At 35.9% G+C, this 22,832-nt stretch overlaps 1 protein-coding gene across 1 annotated transcript; it reads left to right on the forward strand.

Annotated features, from left to right (window-relative positions):
* Window positions 1-21,212: 21,212 nt before the first annotated feature.
* LOC135211401 (uncharacterized) lies at window positions 21,213-21,935 on the forward strand. Its single transcript, XM_064244713.1, has one exon. It carries the CDS (start codon window positions 21,213-21,215, stop codon window positions 21,933-21,935), a length of 723 nt encoding a protein of 240 aa, XP_064100783.1.
* The last annotated feature ends 897 nt before the right edge of the window (window positions 21,936-22,832 follow it).

Consider the following 22,832-nt stretch of genomic DNA (forward strand, 5'->3'; position numbering starts at 1 on the left):
AAATTCCTCCTTCCTCAGTAATATCAACCTTCTACCATAGTTTTTGTTCTCTTTTCTTTGTTATGATCTCTCGTTCCTTCATTCAAAGCCAAATTTTTTCGGTGTTAAACTACATTTTCCAGGAGTGAACAGCAGATCAGAACAATATATATATATATATATATATATATATATATATGTATATATATATATTATGTATAATATATATATATATATATATATATATATATATATATATATATATATACCACTGAACTCACAATTTTGGTTTCAAACTATCCCTCCCTTCCCAAAATCCTCTTGGTCCCGCACAGTAATCAGTATGGAAACACTACCAATCTTCCGCCTTCATAAGTCTTAGATGAAGTCTACACTGTGGACGGGAAATATCAACTAAAGAGAAAAGTTCATTGCAACACCTGGCCAGAGATTTACCAACTCGAGTACGGAGGGAATAATAAAACGAAGCCTCATATACTTGGGAACATTTCGTTTAATTAAGAACTACACACCTAACTATGGATTCACCTTTTATTTAGTGCTCTCCTGATTTTGTAAAAAGCTATGCTATATCACCATTTACTGATCGTGCAGAGTGCAGAGCTATAAGGAAAAACCAGATATATATATATATAGTATATATATATATATATATATATATATATATATATATAGTATATATATATATATATATATATATATTATATATATATATAGTATATATATATGTATATATATAGATATAATATATATATATATATATATATATATATATATAGTATATATAACTATATATATATATATATATATATATATATATATATATATATATACTATACCTATATATATATATATATATATATATATATATATATATATATAGTTATATATTATATATATATATATATATATATATATATATATATCTATATAGTTGATATATCTATATATATATACTATATACTATATATATATATATATATCTATATATATATATATATATATATATATATATATATATATATATATATCCTGCAAATAGAGATCGCGGTTAGGTCCCATCGTATAGCAAGGTGAAGAGGCATGACAGATCAATACATTGGGATTCTTTATTATCGCCAATGTTTCAAGACTGTAGTCTCGTCTTCAAGGCTGAAAATGGGAAACCAAAAACAATACGTTACAAATTTGTCCAGCAACATTAACATAAATCATCAGCATACAATAAGCACAAAAAATACAATGCATTAAAGACCAAGTAAAAAATATTTAGGAGAAAACATACAATACTAGGTTCCGTTGCTGAAAGATTTGCCTGTGAGAGAAGGAGTCGAGATAAAGGCAGGACGGAGAAGAGCGGGCGTTCTAAGCAATGCTTCAATGGAACTGCTGTAGCTTGTTGTTTAAGATTGGAACAAGTTGCTTAAAATGATCAAGGATTCGAGTAGCGGTTTGTGTTTTGGGGCTCAATAAAATTATCTTAAATTCATCGTATTTAATTTTTCATTTGCATATTTATGCATGGTTTATAATAATTGAAAACACAGGGCTAGAAAGCTTACTCCCTGTGTTTCCCAAACAAATCTGTCCGTTGGACGAACAGCAAGTATTATAAGTAAACTAGGCAGGACGGCACTAGAGTGAGTAACTGTTCTTTGTCTCGAAAAAAATAAGATGAACCCTTTTTTTAACATAAATAATTCGAGTACAACCTTAAAAAACTAAGCAAAGGAGAAGACCTGGTATTTCATTGCTTGAATTTACTACTATGAGATTCAGGGCCTCTGTAACACGGTTTTTTCGCAATAACTTTTTATCTATGCATTTCATAAATATCGCTTATTCAAAATACATATTATATAACAACATAAATTTGAGTGTATTCTGCACTACGTAGGTTGAATAAATTTGGTACTTATAATGTAAAAGTGACCTTTTTTGAAGACGGGCCAACTTACTCAGAGAAAAGGTTTCGAACGCACTCGTTACGTAACTTATGACATCATTTCTTCCCTCTTTCTCGATGGATGATTGGCTATACGTAACGAAGGCTAAACCTCTGGCAACAATGACATACAAATTTAAATACAAGCAAAGCAGTACACCTTTATGAACTCTGGAACCCCCCCACTGATAATTGTCATAATGAACAAACCAACAAAGTACGTTAATAAATACAAAAACACTTCGATTATTAATCTAACTCCCAAAATAAGTTTCCAAAGAAATTACAGTCTACTTTATAGGTCACAATCAGATTGACAAGATGTAGGGAATAGTTGGTAATTACCAAAAACATAGTAGACAAGCTTGATTTGATAACTGCTATATCCAATGTCAAGGAATTTTTATTTATTGGCTATCTACCTATTTACTGAAAAAAATAGCCGGTACCGTATATTGGCTTTAAACCTTCACCAATAATTATCGTCAGAATGGTGACTTCATGAGGCTCCACCCACTTTCGCCTCGTTATAATTCAGGATAACACTGAAGGCTACCATGGCATTGTTGGATTAGAAAATTTAACTTCTGGCTATAGTTGTAAGAAGTGCTAAATGATCCTCAAGGATCCCAGCAGTTGGTCTAAACGTTTAATTCATGTATATTACTGCTATACTGTTGCGGCACTACTGCTACAGTAGTATTACTACGCTAGCACAGATACCCCACCCACATCTATGTATCGTTCCGCCATTCATAAAGTTTTTGGGTTTCAGAGCCGATGGCATTTCTGTTTGGTGGATGGGCGGGACAACATTTAGTCAAACGGTGTTTGTTTACCTTGCTTACGTAATGAATGTTTTTCGACTCTTGGCTCGTAATCATTGGCCATGGCGTCGGCTAGATCATTTTTACTCTATAAAAATGAAAACTATCGGGTTTAGGTTATGGATAATGCTGACAAAATTTGTGTGTGGTTGTAAAATATACATATGTCAACTTTCAGCTACATCCGATGCTTTGACAAGGAGCAAAGTCCAAAAAACCGTGTTACAGAGACCCTGAATCTCATAGTAGGGGATGTTTACTAGTATCACAAACCTGATAAAGGTGAAGGTCCCGTTATTCTAAACAAAAAGGACTATGTTAATAAAATGGAAGATGTTCTACCTGATAACAGCCAATTCCATAAAATAAGCCAAAAAGAATACAAAATAATCTTCAAAAACAAAGGTAGAATTAATCGATTCTGAAGATCGCTCAGAGACAGGAAAGCAATAAGACAAAATAGTGGTTCATCTTTTGATATTATTTCATAGTTTGCCTAAGGTGCATAAAAATCACAGCCCAGTGAGACTTATCCTCTCCTCCTATAAAACGACACATCATAAGATAGCTAAATTTATAGTTCCATTGCTTTAAGAACGAATATAAACTCAGCAATTCTTTAGAAATCAAATAGATTTCATAAATGTTCCCGTTGATGAAACCTTTGACTTTATACTGAAGAACATTTTTGGGAATGATGATGTGTTCCAGTGTTTTATTAAAGACGATTAAAAAAAAAAACTTTTTGAATTGGCTGTACAGGACAAAGTTGTCCTTTTTAACGATGACGTTTACGTTCATGATGACGGCCTCGGCATGGGTAACCCAATGAGCTGCACCTTTGCAGAAATTTTTATGTTCGTTTGAAGAGTAACCATAGGACAATTGTCCTTTGTCCTTTAAGCTGTTATTTTACCTTACAAGTGTGGACGACACGTTCTTACTTTTTAGGGACCAACATCAGTGTGAGTTTTTCTTATAAAAGGCAAACGCCTCACTCATTAATATAAGATTTACATTTGAGAAAGAAAATAATAATAGATTACACTTTCTAGACACCCTGATCATACGAGAGAATGATGGTTTCAGCACGGGAACTTTTCGTAAGGCCACATTTACAGATTTTTGGGCAAAACTTTTATAGTTCCTGTACACGTAATTTTAAGCTTACTTCATTATCAAGAATTCTTCACAGGGTAACGGACTTGACTTCAAGATTTATTTCATAATTAAATTAATTTCCTACATGATTTTCTTAAGACCAATTGCTATTCAAGTGCCCTATTCTTTAGTTCAGAAAGGCCCTACAGAAAGCCTTTCAGCCATCATCTCCGGTAAATTAGGCTTCAAAACTGAATTATATCAGCTTCCCATACACTTATGATACCACATTTATACCATAATTAAGGAAGATAATGAGCAAACATTTCCCAAAAGCTGATGTCAAATTCATCTCGATGGAATAAAAAAAAACTATAGATGGATTTTTCGACACAAGGAAAAACTACCAACTTTAATGCCGTCTGCTCTGGTTTACTTATATATACTTGCTGTTGGTGCAATGAACAGACTTACGTGGGAGACACTTGCTGGGTGCTCAATGCACGATGTGATTTACTTATAGGTATCAGTTACAACACAAAGAGTAAGCTTTCTAGCCCTGCCCTTTCAAATAATGGAAACCATACACAAATATGCAAATGAAAAATTAACTACTATGTCGAGCCCAATGAAAACCATCTCCCCACACTCGACTCCTTGGCCATTGATTAAGCACCTTGTTCCAAGAATCAATAAAGCTAGAGCAGCTCCTTTATACATTGCTTAGACCACCCACTCTTCTCCGTCCTTGGTTTATCTCGACTTTTCAACTGAGAAATCTATCAGCAACAGAACCTCGGGTTGTAAGGTTTGTCTTAAATCGTTTTTATTTAATCTTTAAAACAGTTTTTGTTTTTAGTTTTTGTCTGTGCTTATTGTATTTTGATGATTTATGTTAACCTTGTTGGAATGTTTGTAATGTACATGTTTTTGGTTTTCCTTTTCCAGCCTTGAATATGAGACCACTGTCTTTAAACATTAGCAATAAAAAAGATACATTAAGCTTTTTTCCTCTTTGCATTGTTTTGTATATAGATATATATATATATATATATATATAGAGATATATATACATATATATATATATATATAGATAGATATATATGTATATATATATTCATATCTATATATATATATCATAGATTTACATATAGATATATATATATATATATATATATATCTCTATATGATATATATATATAGAGTATATATATATATAGAGTATATAATTAGATATATATATATATATTAAAGTAGATGATATTATATTAATTATAAATATATATATATATTATATATATGAGTATAAATATATATATAATTATAATTATATATTATATATATAAGATGATGATATATATATATATATATATATATTAATAAAATCATATATATATACTAGATATATATATATATATAATATATATATATATATATATATATATATATATATATATATATAGTATATATATATATATAGATATATATATATATATATATATATATATATATATATATATATATATATATATATATTATATATATATATATATATATAGATACATATATATATATATATATATATATATATATATATAGTATATATATATATAATGTATATGTAAATATATATTTACATATATATATATATATATATATATATATATATATATATATGATATATGTAATATATATATATATATATATATAGATATATATATATTATATATATATATATTATATATATATATATATATATATATATATATGTGTGTGTGTGTGTGCGTATATATATCAAAGATACTATAGAGTGTATAAACGTACTCAAGTTAGCCACATGAGCCATACCACAGCACCAGCACTGGTGGCTGTAAACAAAATTAAAAAGTATGATGTTATAAGTCCCAACTAATGGAAACACTATTTATCACATGATTGATGAATAGCCTCCCCTGGTGCGGCGCCTTGGGGTTTTGACTGTCATTCGTAGCTGTCCTTGGCCGCTTTTGGGCGCGCCAGGGGCTTCAGGAGCTGCCTTGTTTTGTGGAGGTACTCTGGAGCACCTGCTAGTTTCTTCCCTGGTGTCGTCATCGTCCATCATGAAGGCGGGTTTCAACCTGTCGATCAAGACCCGCTCTTCACGGCCATATTATCATGACCAGGTAGGCTTTGTCTGTTCAGCTAACGATGCGGTATGGCCCCCGATAGAGTCTCATCACTTGAGAAGGGGTGGGGTGGGCGTCATTCCTCACGAAGACATGTTCGCAGGTATCCAAACCTCTGGGCTTGAAGTGTTTGGTCCTGTTGGAGAAAGTTTACAGGCAGGGCATGAACTTTCCTGCAATTTCCCACAGATTTGCAATCGATGTACCTGATCAGCCGCATCTGTGTGAAAGAATTAGCCAGGTATGGTTAATGCCTTGCCGTAAACTTTCTCTGCAAGTGATGCCTTGCCGATAGTTTTCAGTGCTGTGTGTAAACCTAGCAGGACCCAGGGTACCTGCGTCTTCCAGTTCTCGTCCATGCAGTGCATCATCAGGGCAGTCTTTAATGAGCGGTGGGTCCTCTCCACCATGCTGTTGGCTGCAGTGCTGTATGAGGTGGTGCCGTGGAGCGTTGTTCCCATCAGATGAGCCAGGGAGGCCCCAGTGTGTGGTGATGTCATCTGGTATGCCAAAACGGCTGATCCAGCTTGAAAGAGGGGCCCCCACACATGCGGTAGTAGTGGCTTCTGTCATAGGTCCACCTTGTGGATCGGTCGATGATAGTCAGGAGGTATCTGGCGTCCCCCAATTGAGGCAAAGGGCCCACGACATCGATGTGGATGTGACCGAACCATCGCCTGGGATGTGGGAAATCCCCCGTGCCTGATTCCGTGTGTTGACTGATTTTGCTTGTTTGTAAGCCACACACCTTTTGGCTCACTCCCTTTATGTCCTTCCTGATCCCGTGCCACACAAATTTTTCCATCATCAGCTGCATCGTCATTTGTCCTGATGGATGAGACATTTCATGTATCACATCAATAGGTGAGGGCGGCCCATGCTGGTGTCGCAGAGGAGCATTGAGCCAGATGGACCTACAGGGACGTCTTCTCCCTTTAGTGCGGTAAGCAACATGCGGTAGGCTGGCACTTCAGGATCAGGGGCCTGTTCCCGTACCAGATCTTCGTAGTCAATCCGTAGGTGGATGGAGTTGATCTCAATTCTTGACAGGGCATCGGCCATGGGGTTCCTCTTGCCTGGGACTTAGTTGATGGTGCAGCCAAACCACAGCAGTGGCTGCCAGATGGTGCTGTTGTCTTGCTGACCATACATCTCTCGCCTTCGTGAATGTGTGGACCAGCAGCTGGTCGCCCGTCATGATGGTGAATGGGGTGCCTTTTAGGAGGTACCTGAAGTGCTGTGCGGCTTGGTAGACATAATGTAGCGGGTCTCCTGTGGCTTGAGCTCTAAGCTGAAGATTGTGAGTGTTTGAGGGGAACCAATCACAATCTGTTCCAACATAGCTCCGCAGGCGACGTTGCTGACATCGGTGGTAAGTCTCAGGGGTGCATTGTGATCCTGGTATACCAATGTGGCGGCTTCGGTGAGGGATGCCTTCATTAGTTCGAAGGCCTGTTGCTGGGGGGCTTCCCACTTCAGCTTCTTTGGCTTCCCCTTCAGGAATTCTGTCTAGGGATACATGATACAGGTGAAGTCCGGCATGAATTGGCGATAGTAGTTCACCATGCTGATGAATTACTGCAGGGGCTTGACTATCCCTGGCGTTGGGAACTCATTCACTGCGGCCCCTTTTGAGGCCATGGGAGATCTTGTGGCTAAGGAAATGTACCATTTCCGCCCCTAAGATGCATTTGTCGAAACGGATGAACAATACGTTCTTCTGGAGATGAATCAGGACCACCTGTATGTGGTTCATGTGTTCTTCTGGGGATTTGGAGAAGACAAGGATGTCATCCACGTAGCAGACACAGAAAGTTAGATTGCCCAGGATGTTTTCCATTGGGCAATGGAAGGTAGCCCTGGCGTTTTAGAGGCTGAAAATCGAGTAAGAGGACGTGTACGTCCTGAATTTCATGATGTTAGCCATCTTAGTAATGTCATCGGGGTGTACAGGAACCTAGAAGTAGGACCTGAGTAAGTCCATTTTCATGAAGACCTTGGCCCCGTACAGGGACCTGGTGAGGTCCTGCATGTTCGGAAGAGGGTAGTGGTCCGACGTTGTCACAAGGTTCAGGCAGCAATAGTCCCCACAGGGCCTCTAGGTACCATCAGATTCTTCACCATATGGAGAGGAGATGCCCATGATCTTGATGCATTTCTGCAGATTACCATCTGTTCCAAGTCTGCAAACGCGCATTTGGCACCCTGGAGTCTCTTTGGTGGCAGACAGCAGAACTTGGCATGTGTTGGAGGTCCCGTAGTGGAGGTGTAATGGTAGATTCCCTGTTTGGCCAAGGTTTCCTGACACCTGATACCGTTCTGGTTTGAAGATGTCTGGAAACTGTCACAGGAGGACGTTGTACTTGTGTGGCATAAGGGAGCACACGGCAGATAGGTCCGGTCTGGCTGCAAGTGGTCGAGAATGGCAGGTCCCTGTGTCTAGTAAACGTTTGCGGCCCACATCCACCTGTGATGCACCAGGAAGTCAGCCCTCGGCAGAGGAACCTTGACCTCCGCGATCAAGAAGGGCCAGTCATAGGTGTGGCCCAGGATGGATATCTTGAGAGTTCGGGTCCCGTAGCAGCGTATGGCACTCATGTTAGTGGCCACCAGTACAGCTGTGACATCGGGTGTGCAGTTGCGGTCCTCCTCTGAAGGTGGAAATTGAGGATTCGGGTGGCCCTCACTGAAATGGGAAGGGAGTATGTTCCGATAAGTTTATTCTTTAGAGACTTGTAAGCTATCTGAGCGGCTAGTGTGTCCAATCATGGGTTGATGCGGCTGAAGACCTCCTCCAAAAGCGTCCTCATGATGATCTCAGCCTATGCTCCCCCGTCTGTGATTCATGCTACCCTGATGTCCACCTGCAGGAACCATGATGCCGTATTCTGTTGTGAGAATGGTGGCAGTTTGACTGTATGGCCGATTGATACCCTTGTGGACGCGAAAGTGTTGTGGAGGATCCGAGTGTCGTCTGAAGAACTGTGTACCACACAGACTAGATGCTGTGTGGTTCTGTTAATGACTTCTGAATGTGGTCAGCATGTGTCGTTAATGGTGGGAACCAAACTGTTCAAAGATGCCAGAACATACCTGGAAAGGTGTGCTGTAATGAGGAGCTTTCAGAGGCCTAGACTTTGTGTCGTCGTGTGATTCCGTTAAAGGTTTTCTGAAGGTAAGTGGCCTCAGTGAGTCTGTTAATTGCAAGGCCAAATTTGGGAGGTCACTAGTTGTGAGGACATACATTGACAGGTATCTGGGTACTAATGCTTTGTTGCCCGAGCGTGGGGCACACAATGACAGGTGCAGATGGACATGTAGTACCTGGGTCAGGGTGACAGAGCTCCAAATGCTGAGATCAACAATTTGTGCTTTTTTATAGACATATAAATGATAATATGCACAGACACAGTCTGTGTGTACACTTGATACTTATATTGGCAGAAAGACAAGAGCATTCTACATTAATTGATATACATGGGAACTTAGCAAGTCATTAAATGATAATAAAAACATTGAAAAGACGCCCTCTTTACAATATATGCATGTGTGTGTGTGTGTGTGTGTGTGTGTGTGTGTGGAAGGTATGCCCTCAAAGTTCATTGATATAACAGCAATCTGTCTGTTTTAGGCCTGTTGTAACAGCCTGAGATGGTCCAGTTGGCAACCACAATACTTCAATTAAAGATATGAATTTTACATCTTTGAAGCTTAATACATTCATGAATTGAAACTAATAATGAGTGCTAGCAGAGAAGTAGAATTCTTATTAAATATAATCAAGAGAAAAGAATGATATTGTCCAGACTTAAAAAAAAAAAAAAAATGGAAGCTACTGTTTTCATTAGTAAGCCATTGACATATTGGTTTACTGTTAGACAGCCCAATGCTCATGATGATCTTTGCACAATAATTGATATCTTCAATGGTGGTTCTCCATAGAGAAATATGGGTGAGTCCTTCCTGATAAATGTATCAATGATGCCCTGTCTTGCCTTTGTGGTCACATATTTTGACCAGGGATAATTGATTTTCGTAAACATCTATTTATAAATCATCGGGGCCTTACGACATTATGAAATCCAGTAAGGTTAGAGCTATCAAGTTATTGTAGTACTTAAGATTTTTTTTTAAGTTTTTCTGCCCAGATGAAGGCGACATCAGTAAAGCAACAATACATAAGACTTTTTCTTCTACAATGTTACATAAAATGTTTCAAAGTGACTGACCCACCAGTCATATTGGCTCTAGAATTGACTATATGGATATGGACGGTGCCAGTTATCTGCAAAGGATTAAGGTCTTCATCAGGAATATCGAACCTCGGAGTAGCCTCGTGTAAACCTACGTCACAACCTGAGGAGGAGAGTCCTTTAGTTTCCACAGGACATTGGAGACAATTATAATTATCAGCAGTATTTTACAGGGGGATAAAGGGTCAGGAGTCTGGTGTTTCATGAGACTTTTGGCTGGGTGGCAAGACAGTGAGGGAATTTGGCTATTGATAGGATATTCTTAAAATTGTATATTTATTAGCAAAAGCATTTCACATATGAAAAATATAATTTTATTGCTAGGTTTCTTCAAAATATAAACGATTTTGAAAAAGCAAATGGAAATACGTTTTGGAAAAGCAGCTTATGCTTTCGTTGTAAATACCATAGAGTAAACCGTTTAATTATGCTATATCCGATTATACTTACTGCTGAAATACAGCGATATTGCATAGTATAAAGAATGAATCCGCTTTTTGCAAAATATTATTCAGAAAAAAAAATTTGCACAAGTCCCAAGATGACTTGAATGATACAAAACCGCTACATACTTAGACACGCTCTAGAGAGATAAATGGTTCTAATTATAGTTTATATATATATATATATATATATATATATATATATATATATATATATATATATATATATATATATATATGTATGTATAATATATATAAATATGTATATAACTTTCTTAGTTTTCATAATTTTTCCCCCATATTAGATTGCCTTCTTACAGTTTCATATTTCTATTATTTTTTTATCCCATTCTTCTAAAATCGTGAGTTTTATTGATGAAAAGGATTAGACAGTTTTCTAGTCTAGAAATGTAAATTCATTATGTACAACAACAACAAAAAACAACACTAGTTTTGTGATAAAGGAACATTTGTTCTTAATAACAGAGTGAAATAGTAAGATCTACATGTTTATGTATTTCCTGTTTACGATTCTAAGATATATGAATGTTGTTTGGAGAGGATTAATAAATCTCAGTCATAGGATTCAAAAGCTTAATTTGTGGAGACTATAATGCAAAGCACACAGTAAGAGTCTAAATTCAATTTCACTGATCAAAATGGCTGGGCTGCTCTTGAGTTATGCAATTAAAAGTTTAAGACAATCTGCTCAGACACAAGGGCAAGACAATTATACGATTATTATAGGTGACAGCTATTCAGAACTTTGGTAAACAAAAACATATTCACAATACATATTCACAATACATATTAAATATACATATACAACGAAGATATCTTGTGTCTAAGCAGATTGTCTTAAACTTTTAATTGCACCCATGTTTTTGCTTGTTTGGGAAGGTTACTCATCTTCCAGGGGTGTCGGATTCTAGGTACTAATCTCTTTATAATCCCTATCTGTCAGTTATATGACCCTTCGTGTATCGTCATTTCCTCATGTATGTCAGTTCATCGAAAGATCTCGCGGATACTCTGTTGTTTATTTTCCCTCGTGGCATATAACTTTATTTACGGATTTATCACATTCCTAACTTTCGTGACTGTAAGGGAGAAGGGAATATGTAAGGGAGAGAGAAAGCTAGAAATCTGAGGTTCGACAGGAAGAAGGGATCACAATAAATGGCAAACATAGAAGACAACAATGAATGTTATAAAAAGCCAACATATAAAAAGTAATTATATATAATTATCAACTAAATACATACGATACTCAACTTAGGCATTAAATGGTGTATAAGAGACAATAAGTACATTCGTTGCCGGTGTTCCAAGCAGGGGTCTTCAAATTATTTGAAAATCGAACCACTCTTGCAGTATGATATGAGAATGGTGAATGGCATCTAATCTTGAAGGTCAAGCCGAAGATCAAGAACACTGAACATTTACCAGGAGAGGAATAGCATATCCAAGAGGAGAACGTACGACGTAACTGGACTTCAAGGTACGTTATGCTATCTCATATATCCTTCTAAGCACTGTCCAAATATCCGTCTAGGCACTGTCCATTATTTTCAGCATGACTTGGGCGTGAATTATTCACATGAGAATCATAAAACCTTGCTTGACTAGGGTCCCACACCTGTCAATACGGGTTTGTTGTGTTGCTCAAAAGCAGACTGGTTGAAGCAGAAAAACCACCACACGAAGTAAAATTTTGAATAAAGAAAACCCAAGGAATCAAGAAATAACAAAATTCCAAGGATTCCAAAATGCCCTGCCCTCTAGCGACCAGAGTTATATACTAAATTTTATTTTATAAGAAAATTTCTAAATTTCCTTTACATACCCCCGCACTAAGACAAATATAAGTCATTATATTTGTATTAAAATTCTATTAAAGATTCTCATTATACCCAGCATCTACTTATGAAATCAGCAAAGATATTGTCTATTCCCTTAATATACACTACAGTATATTTGTATTGCTGTAAATATAGTGACCAACGTAACAATCTCCCATTCTTGCCTTTAAAATGTTCAAGGTAAGACAAAGGTCTGTGGTCACATTCAACAATGAAATGTTTACCGACAAGGTAATATTCAAATTTTTTAATGGCAAAAACCAAACTTAAACATTCCTTTTCAATAACTGAATAATTTAGTTTGGATTTATTTAATTTTCTTCCAGCATAGGTTATTGGATGCGGAACGTTATTCCAATACTGCAGTAAAACAGCTCCAATGCAATTCTGGGAGGCGTCACTGCAAACAACAAAAGTTTTTGTTATGTCAGGTATCTTAAAACTAGATCAGATTCAAAATAATGCTTCAGGGTGTCAAACTGCCGTTTACGGTCAATAGATAACTCAAATTTATCGGGCTGGTTTTTCTTAAGTAACTTTGAGAGGTCAGAAGTAATTGATGAAATATTAGGGATAAATCTTTGATAAAAATTGCAAGTACCTAAAAAGGACTGAAGTTCTTTCTTGCACTTAGGATAATTAATTTCCATGATTTTACTGCACTTATCTGGATCTGGATAAATACAATTCTTAGAAATCTTAAAACCTAAGTAGGTTATGGAAGGTAAACCAAAACGACATTTCGATGGCTTAGCAGTTAAACCATGTATCTCAAGTGAAGTTAATACATTATTCAAAATCTGAAGGTGTTCTGGCCAGTCCTTTGAGAAAATAAGTATGTTATCAAAGTATAAACTTATTCCCTTGACACCCTCAAAAACTCTTCTCATAAGTCTGATATACGAAGCACAAGCAGTGGATAACCCAAAAGGCATCCTAGTGAATTGCATCAATCCTTTAGAGGTCTGGAAGGCAGTATATTGACGGCTATTCGGATGCAAAACAATTTGGTAGTAAGCTTTAGTAATATCTATTTCTGAAAAGTAAATGGCACCTGTAAACTTAAAGAAATCTTTATCAATTAGTGGCATTGACTCACAATCAAAGACAGTTGTTGAATTCAATGCACGGAAATCTAGTGCTAACCTATAAGTCTCATCAGGTTTCTTAATCATGACAACAGGATTACAATAAGGGGAATCAGAAGGTTCTATGATACTTAGCTTAAGTAAATTATTAACTTCAGATTCAAATTCATTACTCAATTGGACAGGAACAGGGTAAAGCCTTGATTTTAGAGGTTCATTAGTCTTAAGTCTAATTGTATGCATAACCGTAGAAGTACAGCCAGGGATATCTGAGAAAATCTTTCCAAATTTACTTAAAATTACTTTTAATTCTGTAATCATTGGACTAGTTAAAGATTCACCAAGTTGGTAAAGATCTTTAGAAGTTTCAGAACCTAGAGAAGTTTCAGAACCTACTGTTGGTAGTTCTGTACCAGAAGTATCTTCAACAATACAAAAGTTAACCATCACATTAGATGAAGTAACCTCTTCTAGTACTTCTCTAGATGATAAACCATCAAAAGTATTCAAGCAAAACATAGATCTTCTAACATACTTCTTTAAAAGATTAACATGGAAAACTTTAGCTTTTCCTTTTACATCCAAAACATAATCTACTTTATTTAATTTTCTTAGAACTTTTTAAGGACCTTGCCAAGCTAATAACAGCTTGTTATACGTATCCGGCAGCATTACTAGAACTTCATCACCTGTAACAAAAGATCTATTAGAACTATGAGCATCAAAGTAAGTTTTATATTGTTTCATAGCAACTTTTGTATTTTCTGCTGCAATTTGAGCAGTCTCTTCTAGTCTCGAACGAAGATCAAGAAGAAATTGGTAGCAAGTTTGCGTATCATCCGAAATCTTTCCATTTGACCACAATTCATGCAATATGCCCAATGGACCTCGAGCTTGGCGCCCATATAAAAGTTTAAATGGAGAGAAACCGCTAGTGTCTGTAGGAATCTCTCTCATTGCAAAAAGAGCACAAGGAAGATACCTATCCCATTCGTTAGGTCTAAGATAGCATAACTTCTTTAAAATAGATTTTAGGATGGAGTGCTGTCTCTATTTTTCCGTTAGCCATCAGATGGTACGGAGTGGTAAACACAGGTTTTATACCAATTAGCTCATACACCTTACCCATCAAGTCTGAAGTGAATTGAGCCCCTCTGTCGGAAACAATGACTTTAGGAATTCCTACCCTAGAGAAGATGGTCACTAGTGCCTCTTCTATATCTATAGAAGCTATATTTTTTAGGGGGACTGCTTCTGGAAAGGAAGTAGCATAATCTACAAGAGTTAATAAATAAGAGCAACCTGAAGATGATCCAGGCTTTATAGTCCCAACGATATCCACTGCTACTTTCTCAAAAGGTAAGGAAATCACAGGCATTTTAACTAGTTCTGCCTTTTTTAGCCTACCCTTTGAAGCAAACATCTGACATACATCACAACTCCTACAAAAGTCATAAATGTCAACAGTCATGCCTGGCCAGAAGTAAAGTGAAGAAATTTTCTGATAACTTTTTCTATGAGAAAAATGGCCTGAGAAGGGGGACTCATGAGCTACTTCTAAGACTATATTCCTAAGCTGGTTAGGTACGACTAGAAAGACTTGCACGCAAGTTGACTATTAGTCGAGTCTAAGATTCTCGTTAATAAAATGTTATTGTCATATTCAAAAGTGTACGTATGATTTTTACGAGTGAAAACTGTACCATCCTTAGCATGATCCCTAATATCCTTCAAAGTAGCACACTCTTCTTGATATTTCACAAAATCACTGTTATTAACGTTTAAATCTTTTACAGCAGGTAGTAACAAAGGATGTACAGGAATTCTTTTAGATTCCTTACTAGACTTAGATCTGGTGACTACAGATACTGAATCGCACTTTTCTCTCGCTACATGGAAAGTATCTTTAGAATCTGGCAAAGTAGCTCCTTTAACATTACCAATCATAACCGAACAACAATCAATAGGTGCAACTACTACATCTGTCCACCCCTTAAAAAATTGACAATCAAGAAACGCTCGAGTAACAGGAAAATAATTTTTTCGCCCTAGGTAATCAGAAACTGTACATTTAGGTAGTTTATCAGGTTGGATATTTGGAAAAATTTTGTCTGACACTATGATGCAAGTACAACCTGTATCTCTCAAAATTGTAGAAACATTAAGCCCATTAACTTTACCTGCACAGAAGGGGCCAAGATTACGATCATTACCTGTTAAACACCTCTTAATTACCTCCTCTGCTTTGGGAGACTTGGGACAATTTTTTGCATTATGTCCACGGTCACAACAAGTGAAGCAAATTGGATTCTTCATTTGAATTTTATCTTTAGTTGGAATGAAGGTAGCTTTAGTTTCTGGTTTTTGTTCCATTTGGACTTTCTTCCTCAAAGATTTATTGCTATTTTTTTTCTCTAGTTCTGTTAGGATAGCAATCATGAGCTCCACAATATAAATCAGCCTTTCTTGCCATTTCTGTAGCATTAGTAAAACCTTGTTCCATAAGGAATAACCTAATATATTTAGGAATGGCAGACATAAATTGGTCGGTTACAATGAAATCTCTCAGACTGTCATAGTTCTTGTCAATTTTAGCACTATCTATCCAGTCAAAAGAGCAGTAAAGGTTAGTAAGATACTGCATAAAATTTTCATCTTTAAATTTAGCATACCTAAATTCTCTACGATACTGTTCTGTAGTTTTACGAAATGCTTTCAAAATAGCATCTTTTAATTTATCATAATCCTTGCAAACCTCATCAGGTAGAGTAGAGTAAATATTAAGTGCATCACCCGAAAATAAAAGAGCTAACCTAGGTGCCCATAATTCCTTAGGCCATCCACTCAGCTTTGCTAAATTTTCAAACCTTATCAGATAAGCTGTAATGTCTTCACCACTTTCATACACTATGGAGGCTACTTAACTTTTTATTTTCTAATTCAAGTCTTTCATATTCTAGTTTCCTGTCCTCCTCTTCTTTCTTACTGTTTCTATCTAACAATCTATCCTCCCTTTCACGGTTCTCCTTTTCTTTCATTTCTTCTCGTTCTATCCTTTTATTTTCTATGCTCAGTCTTTCCTTAAAGTTGGTATCAGCAAAAGTCATTAATTCCTTGCCACTCAACTGTAACTCTTTACCTATCTTAATCCAAAACTCAAAAGTTAATTCACTCAGGGAACTAGCCATGTTTAATAATGGTGAAAAAAAAAATTGTATAAGAAAAAAAATATTACGATTATAATTAAGACTCACGCCAAATCTCAATCAATTCACTCATCTACACTAAATCACTGATTATTCAGATTGAACTACCACCTAAATTCAGTTCATTCTTATCCACAGTTTAGAGCTTCGAGGGATTAGCTTACACCAAGACAAATACGAGAAAATATCTAACAGTATCTATCCTATAATTGACTAAAACAGCTCCACTAACCTCACTCAGGTAAGGGATATATCTTACCTGACCTAACAGGAAATCCTCGGCAAACAGCACTAGTACTAGGGAACCTGGGATACGTGAACCCGCCAGAACTCTGAAAGCCTATTCCACTTCACAATTACCCATACTCGTGAGAACACACAAACAAAATTCCAAATCATAACCAAAAATAAGTGCTAAACTTAAGTGCCCAAATTGGATAATATACGTTCTATTTCAGTGTTGTTTATGCCAAACAATGTTTCCCCATGAATGCCAACATGTAATCCCGGGTCTGGGCACCAAATGTAAGGGAGAAGGGAATATGTAAGGGAGCGAGAAAGCTAGAAATCTGAGGTTCGACAGGAAGAAGGGATCACAATAAATGGCAAACATAGAAGAAAACAATGAATGTTATAAAAAGCCAACATATAAAAAGTAATTATATATAATTATCAACTAAAAACATACGATACTCAACTTAGGCATTAAATGGTGTATAAGAGTACATTCGTTGGCGGTGTTCCAAGCAGGGGTCTTCAAATTATTTGAAAATCGAACCACTCTTGCAGTATGATATGAGAATGGTGAATGGCATCTAATCTTGAAGGTCAAGCCGAAGATCAAGAACACTGAACATTTACCAGGAGAGGAATAGCATATCCAAGAGGAGAACGTACGACGTAACTGGACTTCAAGGTATGTTATGCTATCTCATATATCCTTCTAAGCACTGTCCAAATATCCGTCTAGGCACTGTCCATTATTTTCAGCATGACTTGGGCGTGAATTATTTACATGAGAATCATAAAACCTCGCTTGACTAGGGTCCCACACCTGTCAATACGGGTTTGTTGTGTTGCTCGAAAGCAGACTGGTTGAAGTAGAAAAACCACCACACGAAGTAAAATTTTGAATAAAGAAAACCCAAGGAATCAAGAAATAACAAAATTCCAAGGATTCCAAAATGCCCTGCCTTCTAGCAGCTAGAGTTATATACTAAATTTTATTTTATAAGAAAATTTCTAAATTTCCTTTACAGTGATTCAGTTATACAGGCATACATATATATATATATATATATATAGTATATATATATATATATATATATATATATATATATATATATATATATATATATATTATATATATATATATATATATATATATTATATATATATATATATATATATATATATATATATATATATATCTATATATAATATATATATATATATATATATATATATATATATATATATATCTATATATATATCTGTGTGTGTGTGGTCGATTTAGTTAGCTGTGCTTGAACTGACAGCAGGTGCCAGCACAGGAGAGCTGAGCCAAGGGTAAGTGGGGCTCTTCGTGCCTTCTTCATGTACTTACATGGATGGTGTACAGCCCACAGGGGACTCAATGGAACTGGATGAATGATTGGTCTTGGTGTAGGGTGACCAAACCTTGTTATATCCCATACATCAATTTGCATATCATAGAGATTGTCTTGTTGTTACTGCAGTCTGCAGATATGCCACTCTTTAGAACAGGCGCGAAATCCCCAAGTTTGCTATCATCCACAAATATACTATGTCAACCAAAAATGCATAAAATCCACTAAACTTGGGAGAGAACTCGCTAGAAGCTTTTCTTAAAAAACATGGGGAAGAAACCATTTCGTGAGAAAAGGTTCAGGATGACAAGTATCCGGGAGAGAGACATCCTCAGCCGATTGCTTAGTGAAGCAATTCAGCCTTTTCACTAGGGCCTGTCATCCATCTACTATCATATGTTAGTAGTGGTGGAGTAGAAAACAAGCATGACTCAAAGATAGATGATGTCAATTTGGCTCACCTCAAGTTTCCTTTTCAAGGAATTATTGTAATTTCTCCTGTCAGTATGGGAAGTTCCATCTGTAGCACAGCGAGACTCAACAAAAATGGTTCGATCTCCACTTGAATGATTTCTTTCCATATATTGAATTTGTTTTTTTAGTGCAGCAGATAATTTTTTTTTTCATTAAAATATTTCAGTTAATGATACAAGCATGGAATTTGGTACATATCTTCTCCATTTTCCTATTTTTGAAAACTACTGGGTATCCACTCAAAATTCCAAAATAGCTGCCATTTTCAAGATGGCCACCAGTCAAGGATTTAACAATAGATTCATGTGCCCCTGGTCATGTTTTTATGTATTTGCTTTGGTTATACATAGTTTAGGGAGAGTCACCAAGCAAATGTAAAATGTATTTCTGTTAAAGATTTCATAAAGTTTATATAAAGATAGTATCTAATACGGCAGTCAAAAACCTTAAATAATCACATATCAGGACTCAGTAGGCATGGAAAAATGTCTTCCTGTTCAATATAATACTTTGCAAGTCTATATATAATGTAGTTGGGGGTATTATCTTTAGTTTTAGTTTAAAAAAGTGAATGTCAGCGCACAGCCAAGGCACATTGGCTACTTCACAACTGCGTAACTCTGCATGGGGTTCAGTGTCAGCTACCCTTGCTTTACTTATGCTTTACCTAGCTTTGCTTTAGCCTTGTTTGGTAGTTTAGTGTCTCAAATGCTGTCTAATAGCCGCATATTAATTAGCTGGTAGAAAGTACACACACACACACACACACACACACACACACATATATATATATATATATATATATATATATATATATATATATATATATATATATATATATATGCTTAAAAAATCACAGTAGATGCAAGTAACTTCATTAAATAAGCGAATACCACAGGAAAATGATAGTCAGAAATCCAAGCGCTTTCGTCTTTACTAAGACATTGTCAATGTCTTAGTAAAAACGAAAGCACTTCGATTTCTGACTATCATTTTCCTGTGGTATTCACTTACTTATATATATATATATATATATATATATATATATATATATATATATATATATATATATATATATATATATATATATTTTTTTTTTTTTTTTTTTCTCTCTTAATGCCATGCATCCAAGATTTTCTCTTTACGTCATGAATTCTGGGCAGCGCTACACACTCAGTACAGTCGTATCTTTTTTAAAATTGCAACTATAATATTCATTGTTAACAGGTATGTTTTAGTAAATTCAAAATGTGATCCACAAAAACAAAAGTTTGGCTGCAGCCAAAATATGTCTTTCGAACACAGTATATAAACAATTGACGCTAATCGTCCACCATCTTGGAAATTGTGCTTCCATTGGTTGGGGTTTATGATGACATGCTTTTTAATTTTGGTTACAACCGCAAGATGTCTCTACTGGCGCCGTGGTACGTCTCATATGGCTGATTTGAATATCTTTGTGTACTCTATAGTATCTTTGAGTATGACAGATTTGCTTAATATTTACTATGCTTATTATTACCATTAATAAGCAAATGTTGTAAATGATTTGTCACGATTTTCTATTTAGATTTAGGGTGGTGTAATAGGAAAGAGATGTAATGCTAGTAAATTTTTTTTAATCACCAAAGGACTTATTTTTCTATACAGTTAAATGCCTGAACATTGCAACAGATTCCCTCCCTTTAAAGCTAACAAACATCATGAAGTTAGCTTAAGAAATTTCTGTTTTTAAACTTAGAAGATAATTGCAAGAATAGAACTTTTGGGTCGGGGAATAGAAATGCCAAAATTCTCTTTGGTGAATAAATTGTTGACATAGTCAACCTTTTTACAGTACTAGGGTAATATATCGTCCGTTTCTTTGCCCAGTAAATAACAATTTTAGTTAACCATATGACATCAATTATGAACTTCGGGCCAGAGTTAAAATATCAGAATAAGATAAGAGTAAGCACGTGAAACATAGGTACTCTAACAGGAAAACTGAGGGAGATAGTAGATGTGATGGAGAGGAGGAGGATAGATTTCTTGTTTGTGCAGAAGACTAGCTGGAAAGGGTGTAGAAATAAAGAGATAGGAAATGGATATAAGCTATATTACAGCAGGTCACAAAAGGGAGTAAATGGAGTTGGAATCATAGTAAGTAACAACTGGAAGGAAAATGTGGTAGAAGTAAAGAGAACAGATGAGTTGGCTAGGCTGGTTGAGATCATATATAAAAGAATGAGCACAAAAATGATAACAGCGCTTTGGGAAACAGAAAACTATGAAATTAGTGCTGGATTACACCAGGGGTCAGCATTAAGCCCATTTTTGTTTGTGCAGGTCATGGATGTGTCGAGTGAAGAGATCAGGAAAGAAGAGCTGTGGGAATTGTTATACTTCGATGCTATGGTGTTTACTGCTGAAAATGAGGAAGGCCTACAGAGAAGGGTTGGAGAGTGGCAGGAGTTTTTAGAGAAGGGTAGGTTAAAGGTAACTGTGAATAAAACAGAGGTTTTGCTGAGCAGTAGGGAAGATAAAGACAGAATAGCAATACAAGACAGAAGAGGCTCAATTGTAAAACAAGCAGAAAAGTTTAAATACTTAGGATCTACTGAAGTTTACAGTAGGATAAAAGCTGCATGGGGAAAGTGGAGAGTGGTAGCTGGAGTGGTATGTGAACAGAAAATTCCAGTCAAGCTAAAGGTCAAGATATATAACACAGTGATAAGACCAGTGTTAGTGTATGGAGCAGAAACATGGCCTCTAAGAAGAAAAGAGGAAGTAAAGCCTGAGAGAACAGAGATGAGAAAGTTGAAGTGGATTATGGGTATATTGCTGTTTGACAGATTGGAAAATGATGAAATATATATAAAAAAGGACAGGATTAGTAAAGATTACAGAGGGGATAAGAGAGTCACGATTGTGATGATGTCTTTGATAAAAGGCAATGGAGAAATTGCATCAGGTAACTGAGCCCTTAATGTAGGGATAATGGTTGGAAAGAAGATGCTCCTATAAACAGCACACATAGTGAGAAAAAAGATGGACTCCTAAGGAGGCAGGATGCAACCTGGAACCCCATGCTATAAAAACCACCCAATCGCATAGGAAGACTGTGATAGAAAAAAAAGAATAATAATAATAATAATAATAATAATAATAGCAGAATTCAGCCAATTAATCTTATGTAATATCTTTCCTATGTTTCTTATTAATCCCGTCTCTGGCTAAGCAATACTTCTTAATATCTGGTCAATATTCAAATTGGGAGAAATCTACACGGTCAATGCCAGTCTAGGGTCGTCTCTGGTCTATTCGACAAAGACGTCGAGGAAGGGGAGGCAGCGGTCTTGGCAGTGTTCTATGTAAAGGAAAGGCAGCTGTGATTGTGGAATGCACGTCGCAGCTGCTCTGTCTCGTCCTGGGAGTCGGCGCTGACGAAGATGTCATCGATGTCGATGTAGCTCACATACATCCTTGGTTTCCTGCAATTATGAAGGACCCTCTCTCTGACGGTACCCATCTAAAAATTGGCGAAGAGAACTCCAAGGTAATAATGAGATCAATTCGTTGAAATTTTTCATTTTATTCAACAGAATTTGTTTATAAGAGGGTCTCCTTCCAATAAGCCCTCCACTAATAATAATAATAATAATAATAATAATAATAATAATAATAATAATAATAATAATAAAGCCCTCCACTGGAGCTTGTTCAAGAAACACCAGCTACCTTGCGGTAATAAGTGATATGAGCACTAACCCGAAGGAGTAATAGAAAACGTTCAGGCAAAGATCCTCTGGGACTATGGTATCAGAACAGGTAGGGTGATACATGCACATAAAACAGACGTGACGTTGATTGACAAAA

Source organism: Macrobrachium nipponense, chromosome 4 (genome assembly GCF_015104395.2).
Source record: "Macrobrachium nipponense isolate FS-2020 chromosome 4, ASM1510439v2, whole genome shotgun sequence".
Lineage (NCBI taxonomy): Eukaryota > Metazoa > Arthropoda > Malacostraca > Decapoda > Palaemonidae > Macrobrachium > Macrobrachium nipponense.